The sequence below is a fragment of the Thamnophis sirtalis genome, unplaced genomic scaffold (assembly GCF_051295495.1).
Source record: "Thamnophis sirtalis isolate CommonGarterSnake01/CBP01778 unplaced genomic scaffold, rThaSir2_p1.2 scaffold_11, whole genome shotgun sequence".
Classification (NCBI taxonomy): Eukaryota; Metazoa; Chordata; class Lepidosauria; order Squamata; family Natricidae; genus Thamnophis; species Thamnophis sirtalis.
Genome location: NW_028261391.1, coordinates 59,924,744 through 59,950,524, shown reverse-complemented (window position 1 = coordinate 59,950,524; position 25,781 = coordinate 59,924,744). Strand labels below are relative to the sequence as shown.

The window sequence follows — 25,781 nt, the reverse complement described above, 5'->3', positions numbered from 1 at the left end:
GTGATGATTTGCCAGCATACAAATTTTAACAAAGATTATAAGAGATTGAACTATTGAGAATGCCATTTGCATCTGGGTCATATTGAGAAACCGCTTGATTTGACCGAATCAATTAGCTCAATACAAAATGTCCAGATATAGTGTGTTTCATATGCGGTTTATAAAAATTAGATATTCTTTCATTTTCAAAGCTTTTGCTCCGCTGGGGTGGCAGTGGCACAACAGCCACCTTGCTAGCTAGACTGGAAATCCGGAGCTTTCGATTCCCTTCTAATTCAACGTATTGCGGGCATTGACGCAAGTGGGCATTGACCCACGTCGTAGCGAGCGCGATGCAAACGTACTGCACGATCCGCGCTGTGAGTCAGTAATCGCGCAGCTCGATCCGAGCCGGGCACGCTCGCTGCGCATCGCACACGATCGCCGTCGCGTGCCAGATTCACACAACCCGTGCGTTGCATCAGTTGGCCAGTCCCTAAAGCGATGACAGCCTAAGCTGAAACTTCCTATCCGTTCACTGACAGTCCAATTGCAGTCTTGATAATGACCAAAATTGCTTGATTTCAAAAACTATTTTCTTTTATTTGGTTAGTGAAACGCAAAGGCGTGTTGGATGGGGGTGCTCTTATATTTATTGCTAGCCTTGAACTAGGGAGGACCGTCTCCACTCTCCTCTCGGGATTCTGCACCTGCCATTCCCCTCTTTTCCCGGGAAACGGGGGAGAATCCTTTCCACGGGGGTTCGAGTTTTTTCCGGGTGAAAATGGGTGTTGCTTAAAGCAGCGTTTCTCAACCTTGGCAACTTGAAGATGTCCGGACTTCAACTCCCAGAGTTCCCCAGCCAGCATTCACATATAAACAATTCAGTGTCTAGGACAGTGTTTCTCAACCTTGGCAACTTGAAGATGTCTGGACTTCAACTCCCAGAATTCCCCAGCCAGCGAATGCTGGCTGGGGAATTCTGGGAGTTGAAGTCCAGACATCTTCAAGTTGCCAAGGTTGAGAAACACTGGCTTAAAGAGCCCTTTGGAAATCGAATCGGCGTCCGAGGAACGAACGAGCAGCAGTCAGCATGAATGACGTCAAAAGCCGAGGGAGGGGGGACGATCCCGCGATCGCGAAAAAGACCTCCACGTGGGTGACTTTGCCGACGTTTCCCGGAACCAGCCGCTTTCCGGCGCAGCCGTCCGAGCGTGATGGATTTGAATTTGCAGTTTTGGAGAAACGAGGGTCGAGTACGGTTCTCCGCAAAGCGTTGCGCCGCGGTCGCAAAGGGGCGGGGGAGTCAACTTTCTAGTGCAGCCTGGAAGGGAAAAAAAAGAGCCGGGCGGGAATTGTGGGTGTGGGGGGAAGCGAGGCTTTGCTCTCGGCTGGCGTGGGGGAAAGGGCGATCGGAGGATTAAATGGCTTCGCCCTCGCCCTGCAGCCCTTTCTGCCCAGGGAATGTGGAAATTGAGATGCAGGGGGGGTGGAGTGGAAGGCGTGATTTATTCGATCCGGCAAAATACACAAGCAAACGTTTTAAAACTAGTGTTGAAAGAAATGTCCTTCTGGGTTCAGCTCCAAGTGGGGAAAAAGACACTGGAGACATGGAGGCTGCTTGGAAAGATGGTTTATTGTTGGACAGGGCCACATGGCTTGAGCCCTGAACAGAAAAGGTGATCACATGCTTCAATGTTGGTGGAGAAGAAGTGAAGGGCTGAGGGAGGGGCTTGCTAGGCTTTTTATAACCTGTTTAGTCCCACCTCTCTGTTTCCAGTTCCTGTGTAAGAAATGTATTCTGATTGGTTGTCAGATTCCCATAGGGCCATGCAGGGGCAATTCTCTAGGCTGTGTTTTGAATCCAAGTTTGGTTGAGTTCTCAGATGCCATGAGGTCATTTGAGTAAAGGGCCAATAATATCATCCCTTTACTCCCATCCCCCCCCTGGGGCTGCAGTGGAGAAGTCTTTATTATGTAAAGTGGACTAGCTTGGCCTTCTTAATGGCCTATTAACAGTGGGGATGGGCAGGAAGCTACAGGCAACTATTCGGTCTTTTACAACATGTTTCTTTCTTTTCATATCCAGAGAAATATTCTGCCTTTTCAATATTTCCTGGGATATTTCATTTTTCTGGGAGAGGGCTGGATGATAACTTCCCACAATAGGAAGGAAAAGCAGCACAGCAAGAAGTATGACATTCCCATTCCAGAACACTCAGCAATTATTAAATCCAGCGTGATAAAAAATATAGTGTAATAAATGAGGGCGTGCTAGATATATTAAACTAAAGTCTACTCGGAAGTAAGTCAGTGGGGCTTACATGCTTTTTAATGGATATAGTATTGCACTCTGTATATCTGGATTAAATGGCATTTGCATGACTACAGCCACAAAGCCTTTCAACTCTCCTACTTTTGAGTGGGCATAATCTCTGCGCCCTAAAGAAAAGGGATACTCTTTGATTGGATCTGAAAAGTTGGTCCTGAAAGCCATACAGTTAATTTTAACTGCTTTGCAGAATTCTTTGCCCTCTGCTGCAAATATTTGGAAGCAGAAGGAAAGGGAATGGTTTCCGGATTTGTTTGCTCTTAAATGAAATCTATAAGCATTAAGGCTGAGAAAAACAAGACAAACCCAAATATTTGGGTTGTACGACAGGAATCCTGAAATGAGTTTCTGTGTTGCCTGCTATAGCTCTTATCAAGACAATAGGAGAAAGAAATAGACGCCGAATGCCTTCAACTCTGAGATACAGTAATTGTATTCTAAACTCTGGGTTACCTCTGGATAACAGTCCGACATTTGGGGTTCTCTTCCTTGCCCAATTGATTTTCAGTAAAACTAGTAGAATTGTAAAACAGGGTTAATAGAAATGACTTTTATATTAGCTTGTTTTTGCAAGTAACACTGTAGTAAAAGTTGATAAGCTTAATGTTTTCCCATTAAAAACAACCCATTTCCCCATGCTCACAAAACAGATGAGGATGAAAGAATATTTTAGCACCAGCTTTCAGCACATATCACCCCCTTATTCCAAAATACACCCATCCTGCAGTTAATTTTTCTTGTCAAAGGATGTGATCCTCTATTTGAGTTATTAAGTTAGGAGCCAAGGTGGCGCAGTGGTTAAATGCAGCACTGCAGGCTACTGCTAGATCAGCAGGTCAGCGGTTCAAATCTCACCGGCTCAGGGTTGACTCAGCCTTCCATCCTTCCGAGGTGGGTAAAATGAGGACCCAGATTGTTGGGGGCAATATGCTGACTCTCTGTAAACCGCTTAGAGAGGCCTGAAAGGCCTATGAAGCGGTATATAAGTCTACTGCTATTGCTATTATTGCTATTGCTATTAAGTTTCCATTGAATCACATACCAGAAAGATCAAGCATGAAGTTTCAAAGGATTGTGGAGTATGCTTTTCATGGGTGACTATGATAACTTGACTATGCTTGGTGTATTGTTTAATCAAAAAAGCACAGGTAATGGAGAGCAACTTCGGCTTTGGTGTGTGAATAAAACTTGGGTTTATGTTATTGGGCAATTTTGACTAATTTCAGCATCACTGCAAAAATATATATTTGAGCTCAGGTATCTTTTAAATCTCTTTCTCTAGACTTTTTACGAAAGGTTGAAGCACTGGGTAGATATTTTGGACCCCTTTGTCATATTTACACCTGAGGTAAGAAACCTAAACTTTGGATATTGAAACTTGAAAGTCAGCTATAAAGCATTTCTGTGGGCGTGTTCATATGGCATTAAAAATTTACAGGTAAGTCTCTTGTTTACTGATTGCCTTATTAGCAACCATTTGAAATCATGCTAAAAAAAAAGAGTCGCTTGCATTGAAATGGCTGGCTATAAAAGTTGAATAAATGACAGCTTTGTGATCAATCTTTGCATTTATGACCATCACAGCATTTCACAGTCACATTTGTGTTTCACAGCTGACTTATGATAAGCAAGTTAATAGTGAATGAGGAAGTAAAATGTAAATTAGAGTCACAGAGCTTAATGATGAGTGCGAGTCCCAATTGTGATCTCGGATCTCGGATTATCTCTAGATCGGGGTGTCAAATTTGCAACCCAGGGCATCACACACTGGCCACGCCTACCCTGGTTCTGCAAAGGCAAAAAACGCAATACATTGCGAAATGTCATGTGACGCAATCGAGTTTGACACTCATGCTCTAGATCAGTGTTTCTCAACCTTGGCAACTTGAAGATGTCCGGACTTCAACTCAAGCATTCGCTGGCTGGGGAATTCTGGGAGTTGAAGTCCGGACATCTTCAAGTTGCCAAGATTGAGAAACACTGCTGTAACCTGTTTCATTTCCCTGGAGCAACAGGAGCCATATATTAGCCATTAGTTTGAGACCAGATATTATACTAAACCATAGCTAGAGCAAATAAGTCAAGTGCAAGCCACAGTTTCAAACTGCATCATTAAGACAACCTTAATAGTGCGTAACATTTTCTCTATTCAGACAACATACAAAATGCAACCACGAGGGCCATGTAGTTGGAAGAATAAAATCAGGCAGCTTGCATAAAAATGATCGTTAATGTAACGTGCTTGTTATGTTTCCACAAGTTTTCAGCCACAGTAATATTATTTTAAAGAAAAAAATAATAATTTCAAAGTGTTATGACCTGTAATAACAAATATTTGAAAGAAAGCATTAACCCATGTACGTTGGCCTGGGATACACATAGAGTGAACCACTGCATTGCACCAAATTCAGGCTGTCACCAGAAAGAGCAATTCTGGTTGTTTTTAGCTTTGAATATCTCCAACCACCAGTGGAAAAGAAATGGTGATCTTTGATTCATTGTCAATATATTGAAGGAAGTGTCAGCACCTCTTCATTGGGTAATTAGGAAAGAAGACCACGAGACTCCATAGGTAGAAATCAAGTGTACTTTTACTAATTAGAAATGATTAAAGGCGTAGCAAAGCGAAGACTGATTATTTAGGCACGAAAGCGATTGATATATAGAATAACCCATTCCCCACCCCTTGGCATCCCAGTTACAGTCCAATCATAATTCTCCTAAGTGTCAGGTGTGAGATAACTTCAAAAGGCATCATGAAGATGGAATGTCGGTGCCGTTAGTCCTGGCGGGAACCTCCTCCGCATGCGTAGTCCGACAGGCAGCAGAACTCCAGAATCTTCCTCCAGCACAATTAGTAAACCCCTCCCAAATACCATGCCCTCCCTCCCCGTTTCATGGCAGCCGAAGCAGCAGCAAAGCAGAGGCTGACAGGAAGATTGAAACAGGTTCTCTGCATGAATACGTAAATGGTTTGGGATTGGACTGAATATGCTATGGTTAGATGACTCCTGACATCCTTCCTCCACTTGAAAAGTCTTGCAAATCGAATTGGACCAGCAGCTTTGGGAGAAAGACAGAGAAGCCTTCCCCTGATGCTTTCTTCTGAATCTATTTGTGTCCTAGAAGGTGCTCTCTGAGTTTCTCCTTTCACCGTCCACTTAACCTGTGAGAGTTGAGTAGAGAAAAACTATGCCCAATACTGGTTGATTATATTTTGTGTCGCAAAACACTCATGGAAAAAAATGATAACATCGCAAGAAAAGAAATGCTTATTTATAGAAGAAGAAAAAAACACCCCAGTTTATTTCCATTTTTCTTGTAAATACAGGCGGACATTAATGCATCGAGAGATCTTTTACTGAATAGTGGAGAAAATGTAATGTCTTCACAAGATAAAAAGGTACAGTGATGTTTTGAACATATTTGTATATTATGGTGCATTCTAGTGTACAAAAATGATTTTAAGTTTCTCGTTGCTGTGTCCTGATACCTAGGCCTGAAACCTGAGGTACAGAGAGAGGAACTGATTTCGTAATTGCCTTCATTTTGATCCCAGCTCTCCCCAAGAGAGGCTAAACACTGGCTTTGTTCGTGTGATACTGTCTGTAAAGTAGTCATGCATTGATGCTCCTGAACAATTTCTAGTGTGACATCAGTAATTACCCCTGTCCCATGGCAGCCACACTTGGAACATACTGGTCTGAAAAGAAGCCTGTTAATGTGAGCAGTTTTTGTATGTAATAGTTCTGTATAATTTATTTATTTATTATTTATTTTATTAAATATATTTATATGCCGCCCAATCCCGAAGGACTCCGGGCGGCTTACAAAAAATAAGAGAAAAAAAAAACATATAATGAGAAAAGAAACAGTTTAAAAACAGCAACAGCCTCATACATTCCTTCTAATCGGGGCTGGACCTCAACAGTGAGGTCAACAGCCCCAGGCCTGCCGGAACAGCCAAGTTTTTACAGCTTTCCTGAAGGCCATGAGAGTGGGTATGGTCCGGATCTCCGGGGGTAGCTGGTTCCAGAGAGTCGGAGCAGCCACAGAGAAGACTCTCCTCCGAGGGCCCGCCAGCCGACACTGTCTGGCTGACGGCATCTGAAGGAGGCCCAATCTGTGGGATCTTACTGATAATCATGTATCTCAGTGGTGTACAGTCTCTCAAAGTGTGGACAACAGGAACTAGTTCACTACTTCAACAGAAATAACATGAGTAGAATTTCTACTGTATCTCCAATCTTTTTGACACCAGGGACTGATTTTGTGGGAAACAATTTTTCCACAGACTGGGGGAGAGGGAGTTTGTGTGCTATCTAGATCCTGCACATGAACAGATGAGCTTCGCTTGCTTGCATGGCCCTGTTCCTAACAGCCATGGATCGGTAGAGGTACGTGGCTCAGCTGTTGGGAACCCCTGTTCTATAGAGCCTGTTCTGTTTCCACTCATAGAAGTCCATAGGTATGAATAAGTGTATCCTAATGTATAAAGATCAAATATATGCTGAAAAGGAAATAGAAGCATATAAAGTTTGGGGGAGCTATAAATACTGACAGAACCACAAAGTCACCTTGTAAGAGAGATGGGTGGGGAAAAAAATAATTAAAAACAACAAAAACATTTGTTTGTTAGTTTTAAAAGGATGCCATAAAAGAGTGACTGTAATCACACATCACAGCAAGCCAGTAATGCTGGCTAATGTAGGCTTATTTATTCCTAATAATATAAATAGATCAGCAAATCTTCAAATGATTTTCTTTAGATTGTGTTGCATCTGGAATCCTGATTGGGTCAGCCAATATATTCTAGCTTGCTCTTAGTTTATAGGGGCCAACAAATAAGGATCTTAGGTTTAGAACACAAGAAATTTATCTAAACAAACTGACAAGTGAAGTGAACAAACTGAGTACCAATCCAGAGCCGAGGTGGCGCAGTGGTTAGGGTGCAGTACTGCAGGCCACTTCAGCTGACTGTTATCTGCAGTTCAACGGTTCTAATCTCACCGGCTCAAGGTTGACTCAGCCTTCCATCCTTCCGAGGTGGGTGAAATGAGGACCCAGACTGTGGGGGCGATATGCTGACTCTGTAAACTGCTTAGAGAGGGATGAAAGCCCTATGAAGCGGTATATAAGTCTAACTGCTATTGCTATTGCTAACCCAGAATTCACTCATGACAAGCCAATTTTAATTAGTTCTGAACATATAGAACCTTATTACTTCTATGTATCATATATGTTGTGACTCAGCAGATGTCTGCTGTGAGTCTTTTCGGGATACAAGATTCATTATGCAGCTGGGGCTAATTAGGGGCAGGTTTGGAGATAAAAGGACGGATGCTGCTACGCCCTAGTTGCAGGAGTCAACGTTCCTTCGTGCGTTCCTTGTTTGGTACAACATTGCTTGATCATCAGTCGTGATTTATGGAAGTTACACTTGGATAAGTGCTTTCTGTTTCTTGTAACCCTGATTCAAGGCTACACTTGGAGAAGTGCATTGCTTGTAAGAGTTGTTTTGTATTCTTTATCTCGTTAGAGACTGTATTTGTTATTTTTGAGCTTGAAGCCAGTTTGAACTGAGAACTGATAAAGAAAGTTCCCTTTAAGTTTATTCGTCTTGCCGTCTGTTAAGAGCCGTGAAAACGGGACAGAACACATATATATCTATATTTTATGATCCTATGATTTAAATGTCACAATTTCTTTAGATAAGTTGAAATACAACTTGAATGAAGCTGTCAGATTAATAAAAGTAATCTAGGATATGGGTTATGATATGGCAAATTATGTGAAAAAGCGTTATTGAAGGACAAAACCCGCCACAACATTTTAAATAACCCATCAGTGGTTCTTGAAAAGCTAAACCATTCCCCAATATATATTCAGCTATAAAATAGTCTCTGACCTATTTCTAAAATACTCCTTTCCCATATTTTAGGTCAGAGAGGCCTGGAAAATAAGTCTGGTGAGTTTTCCTATTACATTTAAGAATTATTTTAACTTGTTCTTTTCATCTTTTAGTAGAGATGTCCCACAATCCTTTGGGATTATACATGTATTTTTTGTTTCCTCAGAGCTGTGTGAATTCCAGCACGGGTGATACAATTCCATTCTACTTTAGAGGAGGAGGTCAGTTTCAAATATCATTTTATTGTAATTTGAACTCAGTTTTTTACAGTAATTGTTTACTTATTTGATCACCCACTTTCTATTCAGAAACTCAAGGATCTGTATATAGGCCCCTTCTTCCAATTTATCCCTTAACCACCAGCCTGTGCTGGGCTGAGGAAAGTGATGAGTCTAGCAGCAGATTTGGAGCGCTATGATTGATGATGGATTTTAATCTAAGTCTTCCCATTTATAGTCCATTACCTTAATCACTTCCTCATACTGTTATTACCTGTGTTTCCCCTAAAATAAGACCAGGTCTTATTTTCTTTTATGCTTGAAAATAAACACTTTGGCCTATTTTGGGGGGTTAGGTCTTTTTTTTCAAGCGCAGGAGGTGGTGAGCGCTGTCACTTCATGGCTGCTCGGCCCCTTAACTGCAGTCCGCAGATCAGCTGAAGCAGCGAGGGTCGGGAGTTCTGTTCTCTTTGAGTGCCCGGAGATGAAACCCTTTCAAACAGCAATTAATTCCTAGAGTACAATTTTACCTTGTTTTAAATAACTGACAACTGCTAAAACTTCCATTGCTTATTTAGCATCAGTAATTTTCTAAAGTAATGAAGTAAAAAACTCAAAAAAATCCACAAGGCTCCATAATTCATTTTATTTCTACATACAGGTAGTCCTTGACTTACAACAGTTCATTTAGTGACCATTCAAAGTTACAATGGCACTGAAAAAAGTGACTTATGACCATTTTTTCGCACTAATGATTGTTGCAGCATTCCCATGGACATGTGATTTACATGTGGTTTGGCAAACAAGGGTTAAACAAACCAACACATAGTTCAAAGTGTAGATTGTACACTAGAGTGAATTGAATTTAGAGCTACTGCTGAGTGCTCCCCTCCACCATTTAAGTGGCTCCTCCCCACTGATGGGTTGCAGGAGGCACGCCCCTATATGGGCGTACCGGAGCCTGCTGGGAGCACCGGGTACCGTTCCGTTCCGGTGCTCCGGAGGGCCCACCCGCCCAGCGTCCTTACCTGTATTTGAGCTCTTTGGTGCTTCCATCCACACACACGGAGGGTATGGCGCCTGCACGGCTCTGCCGAACAGCTGGAGCATTGCAGGAGGTAAGGATGCATGCACACATTCATGTGGTGGCCGCAGGGCCCCGTTTCACCGTACCGGTTGCACCGGGATCTGGAACCCACCACTGCTTGCCCCCACCCCCTTGGCACGCCCCCAACAGCTACTGCAGGCTTAATTGAAATGTAGGCTTGGCCCACGCACAGATGTTGAGAGCAGCTCAATTCTCAGGCTCCGAATCCAAACAATAGTTCAAGCTATCAGCTGGGAGTCGGGTGTCTGGCGCAACGGTAGAACAATCCCCTCCTGCGTGCAGGTACTCGGTCTCCCGTCGGTCTCCCCGAGTGACTGGCACATGGTTCATATTTATGACGGTTGCAAGTGTCTTGGAGTTATGTGATCCCCTTTTGTGACCTTCTGGCAAGCAAAGTCAAGGAGGAAACCAGATTCACTTAACAACTGTGTTACTAATTTAACAACTGCAGTGATTCACTTAACAACTCTGGCAAGAGAAGTCATAAAATGGGACAAAACTCACTAACAGATATCTCACTTAGCAGCATAAATTCTGGGCTCAATTATGGTTGTATGTTGAGGACTACCTGAAGTGCCTAATTTATCATTACTGTATATGTTGACATTTTTATATTTCTATTAGTCCCTTAGATGGACTGGTTCAACAAATTTGCTAACTGGACAGTTTTCTTTCTCTCTTTCAAAGGTTTTGTGTTTATTTCTGCTTCATTGGTGAGTAACAATGAAAGTTTTCAGAATACACAGTATGTATTGGAGTTTTAAAATGAATAAAAATATAAATCTTGATACTATTGTACTAATTGTTCCATTTTTTTAATTGGACTCAACTTAGTCAATATAATCTGCATGCAGTGTTTCAGTGCAGAGATAACACATATTGCCAACAATTTCTGGAGAGCAAATTGGTCTTTGCACCAGTATAGTCCAAATTGGCCACACACAAGAAGGCGATACTGGCAATTTCTGAATCCCCTTCGATTCACAGGACACAACATTTCTTAAGAAAAGATCCAATTTCCTACTAAGCAGCCCAGTGCTACTCACATAACACAAAATGTTGATAGGTGGAAAGGAGAAGGAAACAGATGACTGGGAGACACTCAATGAAATCAACAAATATAAACGAGGAATAAAATTGGGTGGGAGGGAAAATAAAACAAACTCTTAGATGAAAGAAGAGGTGAGATTAAAAAAGGACCTGAGGGCTGATAAAACTATTTCCTTCGATAGATTACTCATTTGTAGTACATATTGGGAATGTACTTTAAAGCATTTTCAGGTATAAATGTTGAATTGCTTTTTTTCACCTCTCTAAATATTGAAGGTTGTTTTTTTTTATGGTAGCCAGGATTGAACACAAGCACATTCAGCCTCCAAGGACTCTAAAGTAGATACAAAACATTACAGGTCCATTGTGCATACATATGTTGATTTGCATGAATGTACAGATGAAGCAGCTTTGTAAATGTAGGAGGGTTTTTTTTGTTTTTTATTGTGCATGAACAGAGTTTTATGAAGATTATTGTGATGTGTGAGTTGCTATAATCCTGGCTTAATTTATGTTATTGCAAAAAATATGGAAGCCAAAATACTGTTTGAATGCTTTTAAGGGGAGTGGTAAAATAATATGTCTGGCAGAGTAAAGTGGTGCTACCAATAGAAGACATGGTGTGTTCAAGCTACTCATTGATTCCAGATGCTTCTTTAGATTCTATTGACTGGAAGTGAAGTGGCCTGGGAGCAGTTACCTCACATGGGATCCATGGTGCCAGTGGCAAATTTAGATTTGGGCTGGGTGTTTGCTTCTGGAACTATATGATGCTACTATAAAAACTGGATGTTTGGTTATGGAACTATATGGTGGTATTGTAGCAAATTATAAAATGATCTGCTAGTATAGTTATGTATCTTTGCAATATTGTCCAGATGTGTTTCCCATGTAATCTTCTATTCACAGGCTGCAGTTGCTTCCTTACCATACGGAACATTTTTGTCATCTTTTGCCCGGCAGGTACTGGCCGAACCATTCACTTTTATTAATTTGTTTAGATTAACTTATTAGCTCATATTGATATTATGCATTTGTAATCTCAAATTTTACAGTTTGTTTTCCATGCGTATATTGGTGGATTCAGTTTTGCAAACAGGAATTCCATAAAAATGCCAATGGAGAGTGGTGAGAAAATTGTAAGTATATGTGGCAGATTGCAACAGATTTTTTTTCCCAGTGTAGAGAATAGGTGTATTTTCATGGTGTCACATTTTTTTGTTTACAGGAATTTCCATGGAAACAAGCATTTCTCTCTGGTGGGAGCATCCCAGGTTTGGCCTTGTTAGGAGTATGTATTGCCAATTTCTGTCTAAGTTTTGTTTTCTAATTATGCTTTTCTTTCAAGGAAAAGTTGCATGGATTCACGTTTGGAATTATTTGTAAATTTATAGAAGGTGCTGGTAATGTGATCTAAAGGTTTTCCAACATTTTTTTTATTTTTTTTATTTTTGAATAGACACAAACAAACAAGACACAACAAACACCATAAAAATATATCCCATTACAAATTATAAAAAAGTGTGTCAATTGGTTACAAAGAACTTTCGTGCATCCCTTCCACAGCCATCACCTATAATCCATATCAAATTATATATTTTACATCAAATATATTTTTATATATTACTATCATACCTCATCCTTCATATGGCTATAGTTGTTTTAACATCCCTTTATAACAAATAGTCCAAAATTCAAAGCAAAACCACATAATGACATTGTCTATTTTCAATATCCAACAACATTCTATCTTTGTGAAACGTTCTAAATAAAAATTAATTATGTTTGATAACAAAGTTTCTAAACCTCCTTTCTTAATAACTGTTTACAATTTATATCCAATTTCAATATTATAGGCTTTCATACATAACTAAGTTTCAAAACTTCCTTTTATGGTCACCATTTAAATTTTTTACCAAATTTCCTCTTATCAAACCAATATATATGTATACATTATATCATTATCAATTATTTATCTAACTATATCCATGATCAATCCAATTTCAATATTATAGGCTTTCATACATAACAAAATTTCTAAACTTCCTTTCACGGTCACCATTTAAAAATTTATACCAAATTTTCTCTTGTCAAACCAATACATATGTATATATTATATCATTATCAATTATCTATCTAGATATATCAGTGACGTGCAGTGAGATTTATGGCTGGTGAGGCAAGCAGGCAAAAGCTATATCCATTATCACTTCATTTTTAACAGAATGCTCTAATTTTAACTATTTAGCTAGTATTTTGTTAATAGTTTTTATATCTCAACCTGTGTCTTTCCAGTAGTAGTACAAACTTATTTATTTTGCCTTATGTGGGATTAATCTTCTGGTGATTTCCTTAGTCAACTTTGTGTGGACTTCTCTTTGCACCTTGTTGCTTGTTGCATGTCTTATAAATTCTCGAAACCTTCCATCAGTTTCTTTAATCAGCTTATCTTTGGTTATCAGTAGTGCTTTTGTCAAAGTTCCTCTCCTTAAATCCATCAATTCTTCTCTTTTTTCTCCTTTTATACCTTGACATCTGAGGTAGAGCTCCTTTCCATCTCTCTTCCTTTTCCATGTTCCATTCTTTCCATTTCTAATCACGCTCAGATCACTGTCAATATCCACAGTTATCTTGCCTCTTTGTTCATTTTTCCCTTGGGTTTTTGAGACTCTAACCTCTACTTTTTCCATTAGCTGGCTATCTTCAATTTCATCAAATTTTGCTATATTACCATCTATATTTTCCAATTTCTTCTCAATTCTCTCTGATGTTTCTAATAATTTTTGCATTTCAAACATAATCTGTTGTAATGTTATGGTTTCTTCTTGGTATTGTGTCATTGTCCAATTTATAAACACTGCTGCTCTAGTTGGAAAACAAAGCTTTGTTTTTCACTTCTCTCTTGCTGCCAAAGAGACATCCAAAGGGCACCTGCATAAACAACCCATCTTATCTCTTTGCAAGCTAAAACCTTTGAAGTGCAAGGTCAAAATGATCAAAGAAAAGAGAGAGAAAAATATTTCCAGAACTCAGCCTCCAACCTCCAAGTGGCAGTGTAACTTCTTTTCCTTCTCATGTTACTGCTCTCTTTATATTCCTTTTATATCCTCTTTATATTCTAAGCTTAAAAGAAACAAGGCTCTTAAATGGAACAAAAGAAAAAGAAAAAAAATGCCATCCAAGCCAGTATTGTGAAAGTTTTAAAAAAATTAATCCACAGGTAAAAAAAAAGTAGAAGAAAAGCCAATACTTTCACTTTAAAAAGTCGGAAGTGTTTGCAAAACTTCCATCCATAGAAGATGATTTAAAAAAGGATAACACACTGTCTAAAATAGCTTAAATTCACCCCTTCTTTTCTTTTCTTTTCTTTACAAGTTTAATTTGGTTTAAACTTTTTTGGGCAGTCTCTTTTGTAAAAATAAAATTTCCACACCAGATGGACACACTTTCTCTTTCCGCTTTCCTCCGGTTGCGGAGCTGACCCATCTTCAGCAGCTTGGGGCTGCGCTTCTATCGCCGGTTAGAAGAGATTCTCTTGGATCAATCAGGGACTTTGCGATGTCCCTGAGATCAGCAAGACGTACTCTTCCCTATCACCGTCTCTTCGGGACAGTTTAGGTCCAGATGGACCACCCAGCGGTAAAAGTATCGGCTGCGATCTCAGAGCTCTGAGATCCCACGTCTGTATCGTCGCGACATCAGCTCCTTCTCCCCCACATTTTTTTTTAATGAGAAGGAAATTTGTGTTCAGCATCCTTGTTTAAAATTGCCTCCAACCATATGTTCAAATTCAATGGGTAATGCCTAAATTTAATTTATCATGCTTATTCACTGCTATCTGAGCTAAAATTAGTGCTGTTTATTTGTATGTGTTCCTGGCTTTCCATAGATTTTGTAGTGTCTCTGCTCTTCAAAGCTTGATATTCCCAATCTCTTGTTGCCAGACTCAAGTCTTTTTTGCCTAACTTTATTTTTACCATGTCTGCATTGATAAACAGCAAAATGCCATGAAGAGCATGTACTAATGAAGGAGAAAGACAATCTGTAGTGTTTATTAATTTTGTTCAGTTTCAGGATCTATAATTAAAATATCAGTATTACACACATGCATAAGCCAAGACTAAGACTCATACCTGATCAGAATACCTCCACATTGCTGTTTGATTTTCTTAAATTATCAACAGCTAACCTATTTGTGACCTGTGACTGACTTGTCCCTTCCCTTCCCCCAGCCTTTATGGTAAGAGTCAGTAATCTACCACCCAGAAGCTGGATCTGGCCCACCAACCAAAATCATCCAGCTCATTGTCCTCCAAAAATATATCCACCTGCCTCAGTTCAAAAAAAAAGTTTTGAATGGAATAGAATACAATAACAGAGTTGGAAGGGATCTTGGAGGCTGCTATGCAGTCTGGAATCCACCACTGGTAAAACCTCTGAAAAGATAAGCTTACAACCTATACTATTAAGTTCATACCCCTTAGACTTCTGTCTCAGATTTGATGTAGAACTGCACCTCTGTATATTAACAAAAATTAATGTTTTGGATGGGTATTATGAGCCTATGTATATGTTTATGGGTTACTCAGTTCTCTCCCTAAGCATTTCTTTCCCAAGTCATAATATGCTCCTTGAGACTCTGCTGAGCACACTCTTGTATTTTCCTTTGACCATAGCTCACTTCTAAAAAGCCTGACTTTAAGGTTCACCCCGAAGAGTCTTCCTAGTGCCAGAATATTCATGCAAGAGAGAGGGAGAGGCCATTTGCTTACAGACTTGAGTGGAAAAAGGTTGCCAATCCCTGCTCTTATGGCTAAAAGAGACTGATGGTGGTGTCATGTCACTAAAAGGGACAATGCTACTTTGACAGTTGTGTTTTCTGGTTTGGAAGACTAGAAGTTAAAGGGAAGAAGAAGCAACTAAACTTAATAAAAGTTCAAAAATTTTAGAACTTATTTTTAAGTGGAGGGGGGGAGGCAGAAAAAGTGAATATGGGCTTGTTGAGATGGACTTACTAAGGTCACCATGTCTAGATTGATAAACAGCAAGTGCTGGGAGAGCATGTACTAATAAAGAAAAAAGGGAAAAAAATCACCCTTTTCCCATGAAATAAAGCAAAATAACAATGCCATTGACCTCTCTCTCTCTCCATGTCTCCTTCTCCCTGTCTCCCTCCCCACCTCTCTCTGTGACAACCTGTTGTTTGTAGTCTCTCCCACATTATCTTATAGAGCGTAAAAGCTCACTAAATACTCCAGGACATTTCTTCAGCAAGTTCATGGCAAGTGCTTTTTTTGGTAAGTAAATGTGTGACAGTTCTTTAAAACATTAGTTACTGGTGTTGCCTTATGTAATTTTTGCTGCGTTTTATCAGGTATAAACATTCTTTCAAATATAATATTTATGTTGTAAACATATTAATTTGAAAATGTGACCATGTTGTTTAAAAATTGTCCTTGTTTGAAAAAAAATCTACCGTATTTTTCGGAGTATAAGACGCACTGGAGTATAAGGTTTTGAAGAGGCATTTTTTTTTTAAAAAAAGTAGGAAGTTAGATAGAGGGATAGAGAGGGAGAGAAAGAGAGAGAAATACAGTAGGTAGCTAAAGGGAGAGAGAGAAATAGAGAGAGATAGAGAGATAAGAAATACAATAGGTAGGTAAGGGAAGAGAGAGAGTGTAAGTAGGTAGGGATAGAGAGAGAGAAATAGAAAGAGATAGAGAAATACAGTATATAGGTAGGGGGACAGAGAGACAGAGAGTAGGTAGGTTGGTAGGTAGAGGGAGAGGGAGGGAGGGAGGGAGAACGAGAGAGAGAGAGAGAGAGAGAGAGAAGGCAGGTAGGGAGATGTTTCCAGATGTATTTATCCATGTGCTGGAGAAGGAAATCGCTGATAATCTGCAGCACCTAAGACTTTGTTTCTGCTGGCACAGCACTTGATCAATGTAATTCTCATCAATCAGTTAAAGAGCTTCCCAAAAGGGGGAAAAAAGTTTTTGCACTCTGCAAACCTCTCAAAAAATGCACCATTTTTCATGAAAATGGGCCCGTTTATTTTTAAAAGACATGAATACCCTGGGGGGGAGCTTGCAGAGTGCTCCTTACTGGCGGGGGGGGGCAAAAACGAGCAAAACGGGCCTATTTTTTTGTCAAAAAAATGCATGCATAGCCTTATGGAGGCTTATAGAGTGCTGCTGGGGCCTGGGGGACAAAAAAGGTCGTTTTTTGCTCATTTCTGCCCTCCCCAGCCCCCACCAGCTCTCTGAAACCCTCCATAAGGGTATGCACGGCCATTTTTGTAAAGGGGCGGGACTTCAGGAGCCAAAAAAAATGCTGCGTTCGATGTATAAGACGCACCCAGATTTTCAGCCTCTTTTTTGAGGCAAAAAGGCACCAGGGGTTTCACTTTGTTGTTTTATTATCATTTGTTTAATAAGCCTCATACTAGGGGAAAAAACACGTTTTTAAATTTTATGTAGATTCTAAATACTGGGCATATTTCCTAGAGATATTCCTTTAATACAAAGCAATCATTCCAGAATTATATTAACAATTTTGTAAATGTGACAATAGCAGGGCAAGACCAAATAACATGAAGTAATATCATTAGTCCTGGATTTAACTCTAAATCTTAATCTTTGCTTGATGAAAGTATAAAATTGGTCTTTGTCAAGAAAGTCATTTTCAAGTGTTTTTGCAGCCTTTCAGGTATAAAAATCCTGTTGATTGATAAAATATAAGATAACGATTCCAGTCCAACCTATTTTTATTACTAATAAAGAACCAAATATGTTTAGGCAGAGGGTTAACACGTTTTATGGGACTGCCATCGTTTGGCCATCCTACCAAAGATTGTCCTCCTTTTATCCAAACTTCTTTGATTTCCTCCTGAAGTTCAATGACAAGAAATTTTAACTATTATGTGGAATTGATAACATAATTTGAAAGGCTAGACTCCAATTTTTCATTCCTGTAGTTATCCTAAATATATGAAATAAATTTAGTCCAATCTCCTTGAAATAACTAGTTACAGGTTGTTCACACATCCATTAGTTTCAAACTATTGTTTCAATTCCCAGTTTTTTCCGATAAAAGGGGAGGGGGCTTTCATTTAATTCAAGCATATCTAACTATTTAATGGCAAGCTTATCAGAATTTCCAATAATTAGTATCTTGTTTTTTATACATTATTGTGCATCACATACATCGTATTACTGCTTTCTCCGGGTCTCTGTGGGTGCATCCATATATATATATGTGTGTGTGTGTGTGTGTGTGTGTGTGTGTGTGTGTGTGTGTGTTTATGTGTGTGTATGTATGTGTGTGTGTGTTTTTTTTTTAATTTGTGCTGATAAATAAATAAAGGGAGACTAGTATAGATTTATTTCAAGCTATTTAGCTCTCATCAGCTAGCCATACCCTTACTGGGATTTGAACCTGGGCTATATTACATACTAGGCAGACTTCTTAACCATTAGGCCACAGGCTCTTATCCGTTATCAGCGAAGCCAGGGTGAAAGGTATCTATTAGATTTTTACAACCCCTGGTAAGCCCCAATTATGGGAGGAAGCTAATTATATATATATATATATATATATATATATATATATATATATATATATATATATATATATATATATATATATATATATATATATTTCTAAAACCGATGCAGAAAATTATGAAGAAAATTAGAATACTAGAAAATTCTGCCAATTTGGCTGAAGTTTCAGTATGAGCCAAGTAAACACTAAAAACTAAACTTTCAGCAGTTTCTGCATAAGCCAACTGATAATTTCTGGAAGAGACCCCCAACAATTGCAGCAGAATTTAAGCAGCGTTTAATTCTACAATGTCTGAACAGTTAAGTCGCTGTTCTGCTTTGCTAATATAAATGCTATCATATGAATTGAGAGTTAGGGCTAATAACCCTTGTTTACATTTCTCACTATGCCTGATCTCCTCTGTTTTCTGCAGGTGTTCTCTGTGCATGCAATGTGTTCGCAGTCAGGAACTTGGAACGCGAGAAAGGGATTAAGGTCATGGGTAGCACGGGTGAAGTTATTGGAATGTCTCAAGTGGCAGGGAAAAAAGTAAGTGAAGGAACATATGTTTGCCCTGGCTTGGTTTCCCCTGTTCTGTTCCATTTGAACGAAACACTTCTATGCTCAGATAAATTAAACCATCAGAGGGATATTAGCCATTTACAAGGAAAGCCTATCAAAAGCTACTATGACAGCTATGCATTACTTCTGTTAAAGGAAGCAATAGATAGTTTGAGCTACTGGAAATAGAAGTGGAAAAATGTGATTATGCTTGTGTCTTGCTTGTGGGTTTTGATTTGGCTCTTGAATTAGACAGGCTTTTGATCTGATCCAGCAGGATTATTATTTTTTTGTTCTAAATTTCTGTATTTTACATTTACATTTAGTGGCATTCTCCCAATTACTTATTTACCAGAATTTCCTTATGCATTTGGTGTGTTTCTCCCCACAAAGGGGAAAATTTTGGTTTGGCCCTTTGTTTTATGGGGCTTCCCAGGCTCTATAATCATAATGTAAGACTAATTGCTTTGATTGTAGTTTTTTTTTTTTTCTTTAATAGCAATAGCAGTAGACTTATATACCGCTTCATAGGGCTTTCAGCCCTCTCTAAGCGGTTTACAGAGAGTCAGCATATTGCCCCCAACAATCTGGGTCCTCATTTTACCCACCTCGGAAGGATGGAAGGCTGAGTCAACCCTGAGCCGGTGAGATTTGAACCGCTGAACTGCTGATCTAGCAGTAGCCTGCAGTGCTGCATTTAACCACTGCGCCACCTCGGCTCTAGTTGTCCATTTGTTAAGTTCATACTGGCTTTGAAGTCTGGATTGTCTTGTATTGTGATTTTCCCCCCCCTTTAGTTCCAAAGTCATTGTTTCCTTATATTATACTATGTTTGTGACATATAGCTCATCTAATGGAAACACATATTCTGGTAGCCCTCATTATGAAAAAAGGTGGCCTCAGCAGCATTTTAGTGGATTTATATTTAGGATAAAACTGGTTCTTTAGCATTGATATGAGAGCCGAGGTGGCGCAGTGGTTAGGGTGCAGTACTGCAGGCCACTTTAGCTGACTGTGATCTGCAGTTCAGCGGTTCAAATCTCACTGGCTCAAGGTCGACTCAGCCTTCCATCCTTCCGAGGTGGGTGAAATGAGGACCCGGACTGTGGGGGCAAGTTGCTGACTCAATTTGCTAAAAAAAATTGTAAACCGCTTAGAGAGGGCTGAAAGCCCTATGAAGCGGTATATAAGTCTAATAAATAAATAAATAAATATGTGCAATTCCTAATTCACATTTTGCTAAACTGACTGATGCATTAAGTTTTGTGATACATCTACTTTGATTTTTAGTTCTACCAGCCACCCAGCAGCTCCAATAATTTGCCCATAATATTCAGCACTGGCCACCCTCTGATGCCAGATTAATCGGACATGCTGTGGCTTGTCAAGGCCGAAAACTTTAAAATTATGGCATCCAGATTCATGAAAATGCAAGCGCTTGAGAGATTTGAATATATTGTGATTCTGACTTTCTTTTGTATGCATATCTGTTTTTCCCCCCCTTCTGCACAGGCTGTAAGAGAAACAGCATTATCCCGGGGTATACTCTTTGGTCTGCCAATGATTATTTCTGAAACTACTGTGTATCTCATAAATCGGTAAGATAAATATATTTCCTCAACCAAATTAGCAGGAAAAATACCTATTATCAATAATGAAATAATATCATAACAGGGAAAGTATAACCTTCTGTTAGCCCATCTTGAACATGGGGCAATTATTTCTTAGTGGGATTTGGACTGGCTGCTGATTCCTCTTGTCTAGAGTCTAGAAGAATTCAGGACCAAATAAGTTGTTTTATAATGGTTTACAGAATCTGAATAGGCCTGAATGCTCCAGGAAATTTTTTTAGAAACCGTGGCTATTAATTCTATTAAGATTGTGATCTCACTTTGGATTGATGCAACGAGAAGAGCAGAAGAGCGGAGAAGTCAATATATCTCAGGGTCAAATAACTTCTCAAGTTTCTTACTGTAGCTTCCTTTTTAAAATGAACTTTAAATCTTGGACTCATTTTCAAGGATTGATGATTTTATGAAGGTGACGTTTTATTGTTGGTTTCTTGTAATTTGTTGTAGGGTCTTCCAAGAAAAGAGTGATAAAAAAATTAAAGGGGACTTTCTCATTCTGTACACATTTTGTGGGGCTATAATTGGAACAATTATAGCCTAAAATCAGAGATTCTGTATGGTGAATTCAGGGAGACAAAGAAAAATGTTTATTCTAAAATGCTTTCTATATTTCATTATGTCCATGCTTTCAGAATGTCATACTGGGTTCTGAATCTGAAAGAGTTTTTGCAGTTGTTCCCCCTCCCCCCGAAATTGTCAATATTTGGCAACCATCAAAGGAAATGTTAGGCTACAGATGATGATGATGATGATGATGATGATGATGATGTTAATCTTTGGTGAGATTTACAGCCTTTGGGGCTGGTTGGTAGCTCAACAGCTCGAGTCCTAACCAAGGACCTAGGAACTGTTAAGGTAACGTTGGAGGATATAAGCTGTTCCAAGTAGAGTGGTTTATTAAAATTATTACTATTATTATTATACTTTATTCATTAAACATGAAACTCAGTCAACTGAACATTCAAAAGGGTATCACAAATACCATTGACTTGTGCTAATGGTTGATACAGGTTGCTGCCAGTGTCCCAGGTACCAACCAAATACCCGCTTAAAATATACGATGTTCCGAGCAGTGCAGTTTTTTGCATTTCTGGTGGTGTTATTGCAGGAAACTGCAATTTGTTGATGTATCTAATAAAATTCTTGAACATGGTACCAAGTGCCCCGATGACATTGGTATTACTGTTACATGTTTCATCCATAGCCATGTAGTTTCAATGGGTTCCACCACAAATCCGCGAAGCCCTTATCCGCGGAGACATAAGCGCGAAGACTAATTCGCGCCGTTCTAAGCGCTAAGGAAAAACGCGACCCTACCGCGATGACATAACCGTGGAGGGAAAATCCGCGCATTCCCAAGCACTCAGTACCCTAAACCTAACCCTAAACCTAACCCTAAAACAAACCCTAAAACCTAATCCTAACCCTTACCTTAATTGAAATCGGCTTTCTGCCGCGGCGCCATTTTAAAGCGCCCTTCTGTTGCCGCGCTGTTGTCGCGGCGGTGATGACGCGCAGTGATGACGTTGCGGCTTTAGCGACGTGATTTTATCACCGCTATTTTGACGGGCACGGTTTTGTCGTGCCACGGTTTCAATGGCCAGGTCGCAATATTTGGTGATTTTTTCTAGTTCTTTTTCTTCGACTCTGGCATCTCCTGGTATAGTGATATCAATAAACTGTATGCTTCGGCCCTCTACAACTATGATATCTGTCGTGTTGTGTTCCAAATGATGATTTTCAAAAGTCCCACAAGATCTTCACCTTCTCATTTTTGATAACTTTTTCCACTTTATATCCCCATGACTTTCTGGATACGGGTAAATTGTAGTTTTTACATAATGACCAATGGGTTAATTTAGCAACTCGGTCATGTCTAGCTTTGTAATCAGTTTGTGTGATTTTGCTGCCTTCACATATTAAATGTGAAACAGTTTCAACTTTTGTTCTTGCAAAGTCAGCAGTTTGTATCTTCGCTTTCATGGCATTAGTTTGTAGTTTATCATCATCATCATCATCATCATCATCATCATCATCATCATCATCATCATCATCAAAATACTCCATTCCCAAGGAGTTGAAAGTCTCCTGCCACATACCTCCCAACGGCCGATAAGAACTCACAGGCTGGGCCTTCTCCTGGTGCCGTTGACCGGACAATGCCGGCTGGCGGCCCCTCGGGGGAGGGCCTTCTCTGTAGCTGCTCCGACCCTGTGGAACGACCTACCCGTAGAGATCCGGACCCTTCCCACTCTCTCGGCCTTCCAAAAAGCCACTAAAACCTGGATATTCCGGCATGCTGGGGCTGTTGACTTCATGAATGAGGTCCAGCCTCACCCAGATTGAGTGTATGGTGCATTGTTTTTAAATTGTTTTTCTATTTTTTACTCCGTATTTTAATTTGTTTCTGTAAGCTGCCCGGAGTCCTACGGGATTGGGCGGCATATAAATTTATTAAAAGTTAAAAGTTCAATGACTTTCCTTTCATTTAGAATTTAGTATTGTCATCATCCCTATAGTGCTTGGCAGCCAAAATAACAAGAATAATTAAGGGTAAATCTAACTGTGTAAAGTTTCCTTGTATCCATCTAAGAGTTCAGGATATCAATGGTTTTTTGGTTTCGGGGGGAGCAGCTGCAAAAAAAAAACACTGCAATGTTAAGTCAGTAATTCCAGACATCTTGAAGGTTTATCCGTGCCATGCTGTGTAATAACATGCCCTTACAATCTTTTGCAGCAGAAGAGTTTTCCCACAAAATTCAGTATTTTTGAGAGTGTTCCTGGTTTATTTTTTCTGTTGGTTAATACTGCCCATTTCACTGAGTTGGACTCCACAGTTAAGAGAGGTAATCAGCATGTTTCATTTTCTTTGCCACTTTCGATAATCGGGTAGATCAAAGGGATATATGGCATTGCAAATCAGCAAAAAATATAAACCCTGATGAGTAAAAATCAGGAGGATTATATTTGCTGGGTCGCCAAATAAAAAAGGGACATTTGTTAACTGGTGATGCAAGCATGGAAGTTCCCAGAAACTGTAAGGATTGGAGTTGGAATACAGGTAGTCCTTGACTTACAACCACAAATGAGCCCAAAATTTCTGTTGCTAAGAAAGACTTTTGTTAGGTGAGCTTTGCCACATTTAAAAACTTTTCTTGTTCAGTTCTTAAGTGAATCGGTGCAGTTGTTAAGTTAGTAACATGGTGGTTGAGTGAACTTTGGCCCACTTTATGACCTTTCTTGCCATGGTTGGTAAACGAATCACTACAGTTGTTAAATTAGTAAAGCAGTTATTAAGTGAATCTGGCTTCCCCATTGACTTTGATTGTCAAAAAGTTACAAAAGGTGATCACATGACCCCGAGACACTGCAGCTGTCATGGATATGAATCAGTTGCTAAGCGTCTGGATTTGATCATGTGACCATGGGGATGCTACGACAGTCATGTTATGATCAGTCATAAGTCCCTGTTTTCAGTGCCGTTATAACTTTAAAGGTCCACTAAACTGTTGTAAATCAAGGACTACCTGCATGGAGATGTTCACAATTTCCAAAGTTTAATGTTTGTAGAGATAGAAATTTAACAGATAGGGGACCAAAGTAACTTCCTTCAAAAAAGGAGGATGGAAAGCAGTGATGGGTTCCTACCGGTTCGGGCCAGTTTGGGCGAACCGGTAGTGGTTTGGCGGCCTGGGTCACTGGAACTGGCAGCGGCCCAGGCCTGCCACGCCCCTGAACCTGTTCTCCAGGTGGTTCCATAGGCACCGCCATCTTGTTTTTTTGCTTCTGTGCATGCGCCGAACAATTTTTATTGCACTGTGCATGTGCGCACCGTGTGTATCAAGCATGCGTGCGCAAAGCACGTCCACAAGCAACTGGCAGTAGTGACTGCCAGAACCCACCCCTGATGGAAAGTAGTTAGATGATTTTAGGAGTCTGAATGTAAGTTCGGTATGTAGCATATTACCATATTTTCCTAACATTTCTATTGATTTCAGAGGATTTGGGAGGTATTTCAGTGTAAGAGACAAGATTTTTATTATTGTTTGCCTACTCAATTGTCTTGTCTTTTGCATTACGCACTCTACATGGGGCTGCCCCTGTAGAGTGTTCGAAGACTACAGTTGGTCCAGAATGCAGCCATGCGAGCGATACTGGGTGTACCTAGATACACCCATGTTATACCCATCCTCCGCGAGCTGCACTGGCTCCCTATTGGTCTCCGAACGCGCTTCAAGGTGCTAGTCATTACTTTTAAAGCCCTACATGGTTTAGGACCTGGCTACCTGAGAGACCGCCTCCTGCCACATACCTCCCAACGACCAATAAGATCTCACAGGTTGGGCCTCCTCTGGGTGCCGTCAGCCTGACAATGCCGGCTGGCAGCCCCCCGGGGGAGGGCCTTCTCTATGGCTGCGCCGGCCCTGTGGAACGATCTACTCGTAGAGATTCGGACCCTTACCACTCTCTCGGCCTTCCGAAAAGCCACCAAGACCTGGCTGTTCCGGCAGGCCTGGGGCTGTTGATTAATGTCCAGCCCCACTTAGACAGAATGGATGGTGTGCAACTTTAACAACTGTATTTTTATTTTTAATTCTTAAATGCTTTTTATCTTGTCTGTAAGCCGCCCAGAGTCCCATGGGAGTGGGCGGCATACAAATTTTATTAAATTTCAAATTTAGAGACAGTAATGTGAGATTTTGATTAAATTGTAATACTTCCAAAATCCTATGATTTCTGTAACTCATGTCTTTGTACAGAAGTGGATCCAAGTGTTTAAAATAATCCAGGTAAGAAATTTAAAATGTTCTCTTATTTTTCAGATAAAGCGAAATGAGCTTGAGCCTCATCTTGTCTCTTCCACTGAAGAAACGACGTTTTTTTTTAATAGGGGAGTTTAATAATGGGGCACCTTGATGGCTTTCTAGGAGTGCCATTCTTGTAATGATGAAGCTGGCTTTTGTGCATAAAAGAGGAACTCTGGTAGTAAGGTGAAAGTTGGTCTGAAGTATTCTGAATCGACTGTAACAAAAAACTAAAGCTAATTGGGGATAGGGTGGAGAATAATCATGTTTTTATAGATACTTCTCTGTACAGATAGGATTTGATTTTGTGATCTACTTATGTCCCAATAATAAAAAGGACGTTATTCAAAAAAACAGACCTCTTATCTAGAAATGCAAAATTGCATTGTGATCTGACTTCTATAGGTTGGTGTTTTTTTTAATGGGAGGAGGAACATATGTGATAAAATGAGATGTTGGATTAGAGCTGGGGACACTCGCATTCAAGGCCATTCTCAGCCATGGAAAAATCACTCTGTGATTTTCTGTTCCTACTTTCTTTCAGCCCAACATGTTCCTTTTGGAGAAAGAAGTTTTGTGTCTATTGTTTAGGACTTCTGGAGAAAAGACAGGAAATAAATAAAATAATTATATAGAATAAA

The 25,781-nt window shown here is 39.9% G+C and overlaps 1 protein-coding gene across 3 annotated transcripts; it reads left to right on the top strand.

Annotated features, from left to right (window-relative positions):
• The first annotated feature begins 974 nt into the window (after positions 1-974).
• On the top strand, positions 975-25,781 carry SFXN4 (sideroflexin 4). Of its 3 annotated transcripts, none has more exons than XM_087725892.1 (14): positions 975-1,235; positions 3,594-3,659; positions 5,643-5,714; positions 8,253-8,279; positions 8,389-8,443; positions 10,236-10,261; positions 11,508-11,561; positions 11,654-11,737; positions 11,827-11,889; positions 15,808-15,895; positions 18,577-18,692; positions 20,217-20,302; positions 23,076-23,181; positions 25,159-25,781. In XM_087725892.1, exons 1-14 carry the CDS (start codon positions 1,197-1,199, stop codon positions 25,234-25,236), a joined length of 960 nt encoding a protein of 319 aa, XP_087582018.1. In that variant the 5' UTR covers positions 975-1,196; the 3' UTR covers positions 25,237-25,781. The 3 variants fall into 3 exon arrangements, with proteins under 3 accessions (XP_087582018.1, XP_087582019.1, XP_087582017.1); XM_087725891.1 differs by having other exon boundaries at positions 978-1,235; positions 23,073-23,181; XM_087725893.1 differs by lacking the exon at positions 23,076-23,181.

Coding starts and splice junctions, on each gene's coding strand:
- SFXN4 (XM_087725891.1), top strand. CDS start 1,197: ATGGATTTGAATTTGCAGTTTTGGAGAAACGAGGGTCGA. Junction 1,236..3,593: donor TTTGGAGAAACGAGGGTCGA/GTACGGTTCTCC, acceptor CTCTTTCTCTAG/ACTTTTTACGAAAGGTTGAA. Junction 20,303..23,072: donor ACTGTGTATCTCATAAATCG/GTAAGATAAATA, acceptor AATCTTTTGCAG/CAGAAGAGTTTTCCCACAAA.